The sequence below is a fragment of the Chaetura pelagica genome, unplaced genomic scaffold (genome assembly GCF_000747805.2).
Source record: "Chaetura pelagica isolate M959 unplaced genomic scaffold, ChaPel_1.0 scaffold108, whole genome shotgun sequence".
Lineage (NCBI taxonomy): Eukaryota > Metazoa > Chordata > Aves > Apodiformes > Apodidae > Chaetura > Chaetura pelagica.
In genome coordinates, this window is record NW_009970718.1 from 2,956,982 (window position 1) to 2,971,126 (window position 14,145).

The window sequence follows — 14,145 nt, forward strand, 5'->3', positions numbered from 1 at the left end:
GAAGAACTACCTATTTTCAACTAAAAACTTACATAAAGGTGCACTTTTCATTCCATCTGTTGGGATTTACATTGTTAAGATTAAAAAGATTGCAAGACTAATCTGTTGTGGTCATGACAGTTATAAGACTTCATCAGCCCATACATCTCTAAACTGTTATTATTCACAGAAAGTTGTAATCACTTCCTGTTTTTTTCAGAGGTATTGACTGGTCAATCTCTTGCTTCTAAGTATTGACTACTTAAGTCCCTGACTCTGCAAATATTTATCCACTTCAGTGGTTAATCAAAAAGTACATTGCTAAAAAGTTTAAATGAGAATCTTATGATTGCTGCATGTGTGACTTTTTCCAAAGAACCTGCAGGAATTACCAGCACTAATCCTATTGATGACTTATGGCAGATGGAATTCTAATTAACTTGCATGCTTTAGAAAACCCCAAGTGCTATATCTGATCACAACATAGTGGAATAATTTACCTACCAAACCAGAATATTACAAGATATGAAAATGTCAGCATTATCTGTCTCCTGCTGACTTTTGTGTAGGTAACATGTCTTCAGCTTTATCCTTGACTCCAAACACACTCTGAAGGATCAAAGACTGTCCAGACCTGGGGACAAGACACTGGGCAGGATGGACTACATGGGGTCAGTGCTCATACACAAGAGAGAGAACTCCTTATTTTAGATGATGACTGTTTGCAAACTTAGGGTTAGAATGATCATTAGGTTTGTTGACAGAAAGGATTCTCTTAGTCACATTGTCAGGGAGCGGCTTATTCCATCCTCCCTTGCAGTACATACATGGATCAGTCACTAGAATCATCAGAACACATTATATCTAGTAAAATCCTGGGTGTTTCTGAACCTTAGGGTTTGCTTCTCTGCTTTCTGTGACACAAAATGCCTTTGAAATACCTTAAAGTTTAGAAGGGTTTTGATAACCAAACTCTCTGGCGCATAAAACAATTTAAGCACCTCTGATACACAGAAGATAAAATACTTCCAGGATTCCCGCCTTTTAAAATTCATTTAAATGTCATGCAGAATTTCTCAAACATTATTATGATGTCACAAAGTTACTGCATGATCAATTAACACAAACTTTGCTGAACATACAGAAATTATATGTGCTATCTTTCTCAATATACCTGAATGATACAAAACTCAATGCTGTTCAGTGGAAGCAATTATTCCTGATTAGCATATGCTTTTATTAAATAATACTTATGCTCATATACAAACAATAATTTTGCTTTAAAAACAGGAATTTGCACAGAATTAGATTTTCCTTTCTGAGTTTTGCTGGAGTTCCTAATCCAACTAGGTGATAAAATTTCCTGCCTGTGTAATTCTTTTGTCACACTGACCCTTGCACACGGGACACATCTTCTTAACCCTGAATGCTTTCTGCTAAGAATAAAACCATTCAAGGTGATTTTGAAGCCCAAAGCAAACACAAAAGAAAAGCTAGAGCTATCTTGTCACAGTCATTTAAACAATCCAGAAAATTGGCCAGACAATCACTTGCTTGATGCTAAGACTAATATTTTAACTTAGCACCAAAAACACAGCATAATTTCACTGTGTATCTGCATGTGAATTTCTCACTGCAGTGCCTACCATTAGTTTTTATCATTTTTTCTAAGATGACTGTAAGGTACCTTTGTACCCAAACATTTCAGCACCTTGCAATAAAAGATACGGCTGCATTACAAGAAAGTTTAAGACAAATATGAGGAAACATGAAGACCTTGCCTCTCCAAGAATGGTCAATGAGCACCTTAGGAAACTATGTTTTACTACTGTTGGCTGAAGATTCTAACTCCTACTTCACAAAACAAACACATCATCCAAATAAGGGACAGCAACTGAGACTTTAGGTTCTTCTTCCATCCACAAAAGCATTTACAGTAACTTGAAGGGAGATTTCAGGAAAAGACAGAGACATAAAATGAAATTTTATACCCACAACAGCATTATTTTGATCTGCAGAAATGCAAAGCACATGTTCACATCTGGGATTCTAATAGCTTATTCAAGAAAGTTGTCTCAGCTATTATTCTGCTGCATTCCTACAGAAGCAACATGGTGAAGTCACAGTAGAAAACTCCGGCACCAGACGCATTCCAGATGTCCTTCTGTGTTGCCTTGAATCATTGCTTCACTGAGAATACTACAATACACAGAACTTTCATAAACTTAAATATAATAACTAACATTTTTTTCCTACATTTGTTATGGCAAATATAACGTAGGCATTAAGTAAAGTGGGTATAGAATCACAGAGTCATATCGCTTGTCATTCCAAACATACCAATTACTGCAAGTGGCATCTCTGCCCTAGCCAAGGTCAACAGCTGGGCTTTCTGTCAATAAAGGCAGAAATTCTGAACCAAATCCACATGGAACTACTGTATCTTCAGAGATGAGATGGAGGTTCAATGGTTCAAATTTGGGATCAATGAACCTACAGGTTCAGATTTGTATTTATTAATTATCTGCTTTTAATAATCAGTTTGACTCTTGGCTATGGATTAAACTATGATTTAATAAACTGATTTTGGGTACTCCCAACTTATCTCATAGTTATTGAACTTACTAAATTTTCAGGAAAGCAACTTTGAAAGAAGTTTTTAAAGTATTCATTGCCAGGCTATATTTTATTTTGACCAAATCAAGAAAAATGATGAATGCGTGCAGAACTGGACTAGAGCTCTTCTGAAATCAAATACTTCATATACAGTCTGGTATGACTCACAGCAGAAGGATTCCAAGTTCAGTCTTACTGCCTACATTTTCCAGACTACTCTGAGATGCACGTGGATTTTGAAGATCTCGGGGCAATGATTGAAACGAAGGAAAAAAACTATTTCTACATTTCCAGACACCAACAGGATTCCATGGATGTCACTGGTAGCTGCTGATGCTTCTAACGGGAAAGATGACTGAACACTGCAGACAAGCATGCAGAGAAAATCAAAAGGACAATCAAAAGGAATATCAGAGGAAAAGAAAGTTTTTGTGGACTGAATGCAGGAAAGGAAAATGGGTGTAGCTGGTGCCACAAAACAGATAAACACTAAACATAGTGCTGCAGTACGAGATCAGCTCACTACAAAGTATCTGGCCTGTAGCAGAGGTCTGAGAATAAACTGTCCAACTGTTCCAATCACATACAGCTGTTTGAATCCTAGAAGTTACAAAGATTCAGCACATTACCCCATGAGCAGAGAGTGAAAATGAGAACACCCACTCAGATGAATGCCAAAGTCCACAAACCTCAGAGCTGTAATTTCTGGCTGTATTTATCTCTGTGGGATGTTCCCATTCATTTCCATTAATGACTACAGACCTCACTCTGCCTAGCCTGCTTCAAGTTGATGTAAAGAAACATTTTGCTGAACATAAGACCTGCATCTCCTCTCTGACTTCTTCCTATAATAGACATACTTAAGAAAGCACCTTGCCCAGAGAAACAAGACCAAAGTGCAAACAGGGAAAATAGAGCACTTACTAATCACTGGGGCTTGGAGAAATGTCTAACTCAAGTTTTTACAATAGCATCTTAGGTTTCTATCTCTGTAGCATGTATTCTCAGATGAGCCTACACTTATCACTTAGGTCACAATTATGAACAAAACCCACAACATTTTGAGTGTTTTTATTACCATGTAGCTTACACTGCTAAAAACTGCATCACCTCATTATAAATAATCCATGACTCTGAGATGTAAGCTGGAAATAGATACATGTAAGGACAGTTTGTGTATCAGTTGGCTTGTAACTAATCTGGTTACACATAATACTCTATAAACTACTAGCATACTGCTTCTTTTAATTAGATCCTCTATGCTTCAGTGAAGGTCTCTGACTTGAGAAAGAGATTGCAGAAGCTCAGACTTCCTATGGGTGTTACTCAAGCCAAATAGGCAAGCAAAAAGCACCTGAAGTGATGAGACAAACCATGAATATCAATGGAGTGAGAAACTATTCTGACATACCAGAATTGCTACCTATAGGCTACCATCAGAACTAAGCATTCAGAATGTCTAAAAAGTGGAGGCAGAGAGAAATTTTCAGATACTTTAACAGAAGCCCAACAAGCAAGTAATAGAATTCATTTTTGCAGGTAACTCTAGAATAAACAAAGGACAATTTGATCAGATCAAAGAAATTTGACAAGAATAGCAAATTGTAGTTAAAGTTTTCTATTATACTAATATTAATTCTAGGTAATTAATAATATTAACACTACAGAATTAATTCAGGAAATGTTCATATTCCCAAGAAAATATTTTCTTTTTTCGCTAAGACACTGAAATGTTAGGCTGCATTTTCCCCTTAATGTTATAAGAAAATGCCACTTGTACCTACTACTAATATCATATGTATTAAAAAGTCACTGAGCACAGGTGTGTGCACTTTGAGACATACAAAACACAATTATCTTTCAAAATACATGCATGCTGATAGATTGCATACAGCAAGATATTCCATTAGGAAGTGCATAGACTCAGGAAAAACTGTTTTCTTATTCACTTGAGAGTCTCCAATATGATTAGATTTGTATCTTCTGGCACTTTGGAGAAGGACAATGACAGCTAGATTCAATGACAGCTAGAGAAATCCACACAGCAAAATCCACTAACCAGGCACACAACCTAAAAAAACCCTCAAGATTACTATGAAAATAAACTCTAGTTTGAAGTCTAAGCTTAAAATGTTGCTACTAAAGTTCCAAAGGCTTTAAAGGGACCTTTTTGGTATTCATCACAGCAATAATGCTGCAAATGCCAATTATAAATTTACTTAAGCATGCTGGCAAATATTAATTACAATAACTAGTTGTCCTGTCTTAATTCCATTAACATCAACAGAAACTCGCTGGCTGAGCTTGAAAGGAGCTGTCTCGAGGACATGAAGAGATGACAATTTGTCCAATTAATTGCTGTTCTTTCTTACATCTCTCAGAGGCAATGACTGTAATTAGCTCTTCACTTCCTAGAGAAGACTGGTTTCACTGCAGTAATTGCATAAAATAGGTTTTTGTATTCTTATATGAAAGAAATGCTCTGATGTTGCCAAATTAGAGACAAGTCAATTGAACTAAAGGTTACACATGAAGTTTCATATAAAGATGAACTTCCTTCCTTTTCAGTGACCAGCTGAAAAATGGTTGAAACATTATAGCACCAGCTGCAAGCATAGGATTTAATCAAGCAAAGCTTCCACCACAACCTTCAAATAACTTTTCCTAATCTTGCTAGAGAGAAGAAACCATTTGAGATGGTTTACCCACTAAACTGTTATCCATTAAGAAAGTATTTTCAAATTTATCACTACTACTTTCACACCAAATACAGAAAAAAAAAAAAAAAAAAGCAGTATATAAAGATCAAAAGTTACTGGCCGAAATTTAGTAACAACTGAATGAAATGTAGCATCCTATTATACACAGAAAGTAGACAAGATATTTTTAAAATAATCTTTAAACCTATCAAGCTATTATGAGATAAAAAATTAACATTGTTCCTACAGCCCCTGAAGTTCCAAAAGCACACTACCTATTCAAATGCAACTTCCCAGTGGGAAGAGCCTGAGAATCTGTAGCTGAAGGCAAAGCTGGTTTTCCTCACTCCTAGAGGGAAATGCCACCAAGATGCCTGGTCAGTGAAGGTGAGAAGTTTTTCAGTGTGGCCTTAGCTTGGCTTGTGGAGTTAGACCTATGCTTCTGCAGGTGTTCAATTCACTTTGTCCTCAAAATCAAGGATTTTTCAGGGTGATCAAGTGGTTTGGGATCTCAGTAGGAAACCACATTCCAAAATTGTGGATCTCCACTCCCTCTGTGTAGCCTTTGACAAAGAAGCTGCCAAAGGCTTTGGAGGCAGAAGCCCCACCTGGGGTGTCAGGATGTTGAGGCAGGGTCTGTCCTCCTTCCCACCCATCCTACCTATTCGAAGCAGCTCAACATAATAAACCTTGAGTATTTGAGATAATAATTTTCATATCTGAGCATGTAAAAGATCTCTGAAATATTTATTCTCACAATCCCCAGACAGGTAAGAAAATACTTCTATTTACTGGTGGTGAACTGAGACAGTTCACCAACAGTCCAAAACTAAAGCACTCAAATCCTCCTTGATATCTTTGGATTCATCTACCCTCCACCACTACTTCTGTTTCTATGAAGGTTCTGAAACTGCCTTGATTGTATCTTGACTGATTAGATATTCACACCTTATCAGAAAAAAACTTCTTTCCTGTGAGAGTGACAGAGCCCTGGAACAGGCTGCCCAGAGAGGTTGTGGAGTCTCCTTTGCCGGAGACATTCAAAACCAACCTGGACACGTTACTGTGTGATGTACCCTAGGTGATCCTGCTCTGGCAGGGGGTTGGACTAGATGATCTTTTGAGGTCTCTTCCAACCCCTAGGATTCTGGGATTCTGTGATCATTACTCCAAACAGACAACCCACATTACAGACCACAACATTACAGGTGTAACAGAAACTGCACATGAAGTTGGGTAGGTATTCTTCACAACATCAGTGTGCCACAGGTGCAGTAAAGTACTCATCTTTCTTACCCACATCAATGACTCTGCAATGTGCCAGTGCCAAGAAAGACATGAAGCCTTACCATTCCCACACCACAAGCTGTTCCATCAGCCAAAGGCATGTGCTGAGTGCGGCAACCCTTGTGAATTCCTTCTGTGCTTGTGCACCATAAGCGTTTGCACTGTTTCTAAGAAGAAAACAAGATTACCTTTGTTGAACTTGTAACAATATTGTAGACATTAGCTGACAGATTTGCAATGTTTTCACACACTATATGAGTTTAGTTTCTGCTATTAGTACTATGATTTTTTACCAATAAAATTTTTAAAAAGAAAAATAAAATTTAAAAAAAATAAAATAAGGCATAAAGCCAGACAGAAATATGGAATATTTGCAACTGATCTCATTAGAAGTAATAGATAACTTCATTTTCTAACTCAGTAGATAACTTAATGAAACAGCATGTAAGAGATTACAGCTGATCCTATGCAGCACAGTTTGAGTACAATCCCCAGATAAATATTACTAACTGGAATTGATTTTAACATAAAATGAGACAAAATTAATAAGAAAGTCTCCTTTTCAAATTTTTAAAGGACTCTTCATGGACAAATAACCTTTGTAGACTGCAAAATTTACAAAGAAGTCTTCAGTTACACCATCTTTAGGTCTTTGAATCCTCCTTTACTTTTCTATAGTATTACCGTAAAGACTGATCCTTCCTAAACAACACTTTACCTCACCAACAGCTCCACTTAATTAAGTCTGAGTATGCTCTTAAATTCTCTCCTTTAAATAGCTCCAGCAAGCCATGAAATGCTAATAGAGGTTCTTCCAAAATCTGAATCTGTGACATCTCAACAGTAATAAGTTAAGACATAATGTGCTATTTCTATTTATTTTATATCGCATTGGCCACATTAAATTTTCAAAACACAACTTAAGTTCATTAATCTGCTCAAGTTTTCTTTCCAGATTCATTTTTCGTTTAAATAAATTTTTGGTTAAATATACAAAATGTCCTCTCTAACAGGCATGAAAATATTTTCTGACTCTGACAAAGCAGAGGAACCAAATATTCTGGACAAATACATGAATATATAGATATATTAAAGTTACAAATTTTTAAAAATCACTAAAAGAAGCAGATAAGAAAGACCTGTTAATGCAAGGTAGGAGCTATAATGTGAAAAAAAAATTAAGAAGTGTTGAAATAATTCCCTTTCAGTAGTTGCAGTAAGAATTAATTCACACAGCTTTAGATACTTTAGAGTAATTATAATCATATTCACAGATGTGCAAATTGAAAAGAAGTAATCTTACTTTTAAATTCAATGTATTTTTAGCATATGGAGCTGCAATTCTCTCCACAGAACTATTTCCCCTTCAATGGAAAAGAATGTGAATTTTCACATATTTCAGGATAAAATTCTTCTGAAACCAGAAGGCCTGAGATTTACTTTCTAAACCTACCTTTCAGTATTTTTTTTAGCATGGATTGAGCATGACTGTACATTGTTCACTCACCAGATATGGGCACACTTGTGACCCAAGACCAAACATAAGTTCACACTGCTTGTCGACATCATACATTGACCCAGGCAGCTGAGAGGAAAGATCATATATTCTTCCACTAGGTTTGTCTAGGAGACATTCACCATAACCAGTACTGTTGTAAGAACAAGAACAAAATGTGAATAAATAATTTCTAATTAATTAATTGGGAGCGTACTTACACATGCATATCGCAGGGGATTTCAAGGTTTGCATGCCTACCTGTCTAAACAATGACTTTAATTAAAATAAATAAAATAAACAAGGTCACTTGATTTTCCTGGACTGGATTTTGCATTATATCCAACAATGCTTCACATTTTTTTCCATTCTGGCTGTCATTTCTCATTTTCACATTATAGGGAAAAAAAAGATGGTACTTCCTAAATTATACCTACCAATTATTTCTTAAATAAAAATGCCTAAAATGAACTGTGTCCATTCTGAACTACAAAAATGATACCAAAGAGTTTTTCAATTACAAATGCCGCTAAAGTAAAAAAAAAAGTCTTAGCTTTACATGTTGAGTGCAACTTTAACAAAGCCATGAATCATCCAAAAAGTTAAGTATCTGTATTATTCTGGAGGACCGAAGTCCTACAAGTCAGAGGTTAAAGCTGACAACAACACAAAAATGGTAGCAATAGTTTTAAAACACTTCTCAGAAAGACATGAAATCTTAGAAAAAACAGCATAGAAATATATTGATACTTACTCAAGAAATTCAGTGATATATTTTTGACTGCATTTTGACCAGGTCCATGGACTTGTATGGTAATTTAAAGTTGGAGCCATCACATGGTATTGATGTTTAATTCCAGCTTCTTTACATTTAAAACTGTCATCATGAGGCACATTAAATCTAAAAAGGAAAACAGACAAACTCTAAAACAAATTCAGCAATAATTCATTGAAACTCTCTTTGTTGAAGCAGTAAATGCACGAGTTTGGAGTTTGAAAAGGCCTTAAAATGTAACAGGACTCATTTCATATGACAATCTGACAGTATGGCAAAAGTTATCTTAAAAATGCCTTACAAAATTCTCTCTTTATCCAAAATGCTCCTCTTTATAAAATGCTGGGCACAGGAATAATTTTACAATCACATAGTTCTTTAGCTCACCAGAAAATTTCCAGTGTTTTGGGAGTATGCCACTTGAAATGAGCAACCCATCTCCTCAACTGAATATACAGGCCACCACTAGACTGTCCATAACATACTACTCTGATGTTCACATCGTAACTCTTACTATTCAGTAACAAAAACAAAGTACAGAGCACATCAACATCATATTTATGGAACTACACATAATCTTATTTTACATCTCAGTTTAATTCCATGACAAAAGGTATGAACCTAAATGAACTTCCAGCCACATGAAAATCAACAAGGTAGCTACGAAGCTCTGTAACATCACCGTTACCTACACTGGGACATGCCTCATGGAGCTAGAGTATAGCATCTTTCTGCCACCACTGATGAGGTATGGTTCATAAAATAAAATGCTGTCATCTCCTCTTATTTTTCTGTGTAAAGTGTTTCTCTCTGTGTACTCTATTGTATTCTGAAAGGCTCAAACAAAAGGAAGAATATTTCTGTGTTATATTAACAATTGTATTTCCTTAAAGGTAAATTCTTATCAAAGCTAGAAAGCAGTTGGGAGTTAACAGGACTATGCTGTACATCTCAGGTATCTGTCCCAGTGTCCCACCAGCTCATATGACAAAAGGACAGAACCCAGCTCTCTGGCCAGTATTTCCCATAATTCAGGGTACCCATCAGGTTATAAAATAATTTCTCTACCTCTAGATGGTGGGCAACTGGCTCTAGCTCACTCCAAGGGGCAAAAATAATGACTCTTCTAAAAGGACACAGCAGACTTCTAAGAAAGGTAGAGCCTATCACTGGAAATTGGTCATATTTGAAAGAAAACTTTAAAAAATTACCTGCTGGGCAATAGGTACTTACACATGTCCAAGTTCATGTGCTATAGTAAAAGCAGCACTCAACCCATTTTCTTCACTTATAGAACAGCTGCGTAGAGGGTCACACATTGTACCCAGCTCTGCCAAACCTGCAAAGGTGCATCCTTATATAAAAGCTTAACAGAATTAATGTTCATACAGAAGGAGTAACTCTATAAACTAATACCATGGCACCTGAGTTGAGAGTTATGCTTTAACTATGCAACAAATTTACACAAAACAAAGAACTACCTAGCACCAAAGGATGTGCTAAGGCAGAACAGCATTGAGAGGCAGATTTTTTGCATCTATTTTCTGATTTATTCCTAATTTATTTTTCTGCCTACAGTGAAATCCTCTTAGAGTTTCTGTTATAAAATAATACTGATTAAAAAGGATAACTCACCAAGAGTATCACACTTCTCTCTAGCTCTGCAGATATCTTCCCTTGAAGAAAAAGATTTATTTAAAATTATTACATCAAATAAAAAAAAATATTTTAAAGTATTTAATTGCTGCTATATTAAATACTGCACTTGCAAATCTGATTCTAAATTTTTAATCTTTATAAATTTGCATTCTAGTGAAAAAGGTAATTTAAATTCCACAGACTAAGTTCTACAGTATTGCTTTCTGTTTAGCTTGCAAAGAAGAAAAATACAAATACTATGTTATTTCTCTACACTGCAGAAGGTAGAATAAGCATGACATCCTATTGAAAAATGTGCAGATCACAGTATACTTGAAACTACTTTGTGTAGTGGACCATCTACCAAAACAACAAGGCTAAATTCAGGACAAATATAAAACATTTTGAAGTGCTAGAGCATGTCCAACTTGAGTACTGGGGGCAAAATAATGAAAAGGAACAGCAAAAGAGAAATATTTCAATGATCACCAGAACCTTTACTGAGGTGACTGGTGTGCAGGAAGAATATATACTAATATTTAAGTAGTCTCCATTTGTAGGCTTGTGGTTATGCCTGGAATACAAGGAGCTGAAAGTCACTCAATCCTTCAGCTGATTCCATTCTGTACAATGGGAAGGGACAACTCGCCACCAGGACATCTTTACATGGGGTCAACTCTTTGCAGATCAGCAGATGAGAAGTGACAGAGCCCTGTGTCATCTGCTGATCCATGGAGGGCTGTCCCAGCCCTCACAGAATTGTCAGAGCTGAAAGGAATCACTAGAGATCTTCTAGGCCAACTCCCCCACTGAAGGAGGATCCCCTAGAGCACATCACACAGGACTGCATCCAGGCAGGTTTTGAAGGGAACTCCACAGTCCTGCTAGCCAGCCTGTTCCAGTGCTCTGTCACCCTCACTGTAAAAAAGTTTTTCCTCATATTTCAATGGAACTTCCTTTGTTCCAGCTTGTGCCCATTGCCCCTCATCCTGTCACTGGAAATGACTGAAAAGTCTGTTTCCATCCTCCTTGCACCTACTCTTTAGATACCTGTAAGCATCAATAAGGTCTCCCCTCAGCCTTCTCTTCTCCAGGCTAAAAAGTCCCAGATCTCTCAACTTTTACTCATAAGGAAGATACTCCAATTTCCCACTCATTTTTGTTGCCCTCTGCCGGACTCTTTCTACTAGTTCCCTGTCTCTCTTGAACTGGGAAGCCCAGAATTGGACACAGTATTTCAGATGTGGCCTCTCCAGGGCAGAATAGAGGGTGAGAATGACCTCTCTCAACCTACTGGCCACACTCTTCCTCATGCACCCCAGAATTCCATTTGGCTTCTTGGCAACAATACTGACTCAGTTAATTTAAAATCTACCAGGACTTCTAGATCCTTCTCCTCAGAACTGCTTTCCAGCAGGTCCATCCCTAACCTATATTGGTGCTTGGGGTTCTTCCTCCCCAGGTGCAGGACTCTACACTTCCCCTTGTTGAACATCATTAGGTTCCTCTCTGCCCAGCTCTCCAGCCTGTCCTGGATGGCAGCACAACCCTCTGGAGCATCAGCCACCCCTCCTAGTTTTGCCTCATCAGTGAACATGCTCGTGTTCCAGCGTAGAGGGGTCCACAGTGAAATGTCCTGTGGAGACTTGGTGGCAAAGAGTTTTCCTACATCCCCCACACAACACCCCATCCCTATCATATATTTGTACAATGGTTTAATATTTAGTTCCCTGGAGTATTGTGTCCAGTTCTGGGCCCCTCAGTTCAAAAAGGACAGGGAACTGCTCGAGAGAGTCCAGCGCAGAGCTACGAAGATGATTAAGGGAGTGGAACATCTCCCTTATGAGGAAAGGCTGAGGGAGCTGGGTCTCTTTAGCTTGGAGAAAAGGAGACTGAGGGGTGACCTCATCAATGTTTACAAATATGTAAGGGGTGAGTGTCAGGGGGACGGAGTTAGGCTTTTCTCAGTGATGACCAGTGATAGGACAAGGGGTAATGGGTGTAAATTGGAGCATAGGAAGTTCAAGGTGAATATCCGAAAAAATTTTTTTACTGTAAGAGTGACAGAGCACTGGAACAGACTGCCCAGGGAGGTTGTGGAGTCTCCCTCACTGGAGACATTCAAAACCCACCTGGATGAGTTCCTGTGTGATGTACTCTAGGTGACCCTGCTCTGGCAGGGGGGTTGGACTAGATGATCTCTCGAGGTCCCTTCCAGCCCCTAAGATTCTATGATTCTATGATTCCCTTGTAACAATTTCAGATCAAAGTAATTTCCATCATCTTTAATGAAAAGTTCATCAGATACTTGGCCACCAACATAGCACTGTCAGAGTAATTGTTCATGTGCTGATGATCAGTGGTTTAGGAGCTGCAAGACAGTCTTTATTCATTTCAATTATCTATGAACAATGTAAGTGGAACAGTTAAAAAATGATGATGTAAAAAAGAAACTGAAGCATTTGTCTCACCTCGCTGAGTAATTACGGCTATTTCAGATACTGTACCTAGTGATAAGAACAGCAGTATCGTGATGAGAAGGATGAGCATCATCCAAAGTGTTTTGTGCTTGCTGCCATAAGCAGAAATTACGAAGCGTGGTAGCTGCATTAAAAGTGATAGCTGGTCCTTCCTAAACAAGACGTGGCCAAAAAAAACAACAAAAACCCCAAATAAACAAACAAACAAACAAGGGTTTTAATACTAATGAATTTGCACTTACTACTTCATCATTTGTGCCCCTAACCTACAAAACAATGACTGTGCATGCAAAGGAAGCCAGCAGGACTCCATATAATAGGTGACTCAGACAGATTTGTTTGTAGGATCAGATATTGATTCAGCTACAAGTCATCAGTCATGAGAATCCATTATTTTAATCAATGTATAATCATATGAACATTAATGAAATAATATTTTTTTAAAGAGTGACATTTATAATAAATAAATAGTAAAACATGTATTTGGAAAGGGTATACATCCTACTATCTTCAAATATTAGAGCTGATAGGGCTGAAAACACCCAATCAAATCTCTCTCTAAATGCTGTAATTTTATTATCATGTTGCCACACATACAGTTACTACTATTTAGATAGTTATACCACAAGCTTTCATATAGTATCTGATTTATGTCCATGTAGGTCAACAGGAAGGGCTAATAGACAGATGAGGAAATACCAGGCATTAAAGAAAGGCTCTGCAGTTTACCTTATATTAAACATTTAGTTTCTTATTTTAAGACAAATTCTTATAGTTTAAAGAAAATATTTTGTACTTAAACCAAAAATATTTTAACCTTCAGAATTACAATGCAAATTAATGTAATTTGATTCTTCCATTAAAAAAGAAACCTTCTTCCTACCTGTTCACTGTGAATTACAATTAATTTTACAATAACTATATTTATAAGATTTCCGATACTTGAATCTTTATAAATTGCTGCAACCTAAAGAGAAAAGTCAGAAGATTAGCATATTAATCTCATCTGATAAATCATATCTCTTTTTGTCCTGCAAACAAGCTATCAAAGAAAAATAAGTTGCTACACAAGGGATGTCGCATGCATTTGTCTCTACTTTTCTACCCATGGGTAGAGTGACAAAGCCAAAACAGTTGTCCAGTTTTTAACCTGAGATGTTACCTCAAAATATCTCA

At 37.1% G+C, this 14,145-nt stretch overlaps 1 protein-coding gene across 1 annotated transcript in view; it reads right to left on the reverse strand.

Annotated features, from left to right (window-relative positions):
• ADAMTS20 (ADAM metallopeptidase with thrombospondin type 1 motif, 20) overlaps window positions 1-14,145 on the reverse strand; it is an 88,932-nt gene that overhangs the window by 48,009 nt on the left and 26,778 nt on the right. The window contains exons 5-11 of the mRNA XM_010006297.1: window positions 13,853-13,936; window positions 12,997-13,121; window positions 10,487-10,527; window positions 10,085-10,190; window positions 8,831-8,977; window positions 8,089-8,230; window positions 6,644-6,748 (exon numbers count right to left, since the gene is read on the reverse strand). Of these exons, the coding sequence (XP_010004599.1) occupies window positions 6,644-6,748; window positions 8,089-8,230; window positions 8,831-8,977; window positions 10,085-10,190; window positions 10,487-10,527; window positions 12,997-13,121; window positions 13,853-13,936 (750 nt within the window). The remainder of the gene's footprint in view (window positions 1-6,643; window positions 6,749-8,088; window positions 8,231-8,830; window positions 8,978-10,084; window positions 10,191-10,486; window positions 10,528-12,996; window positions 13,122-13,852; window positions 13,937-14,145) is intronic.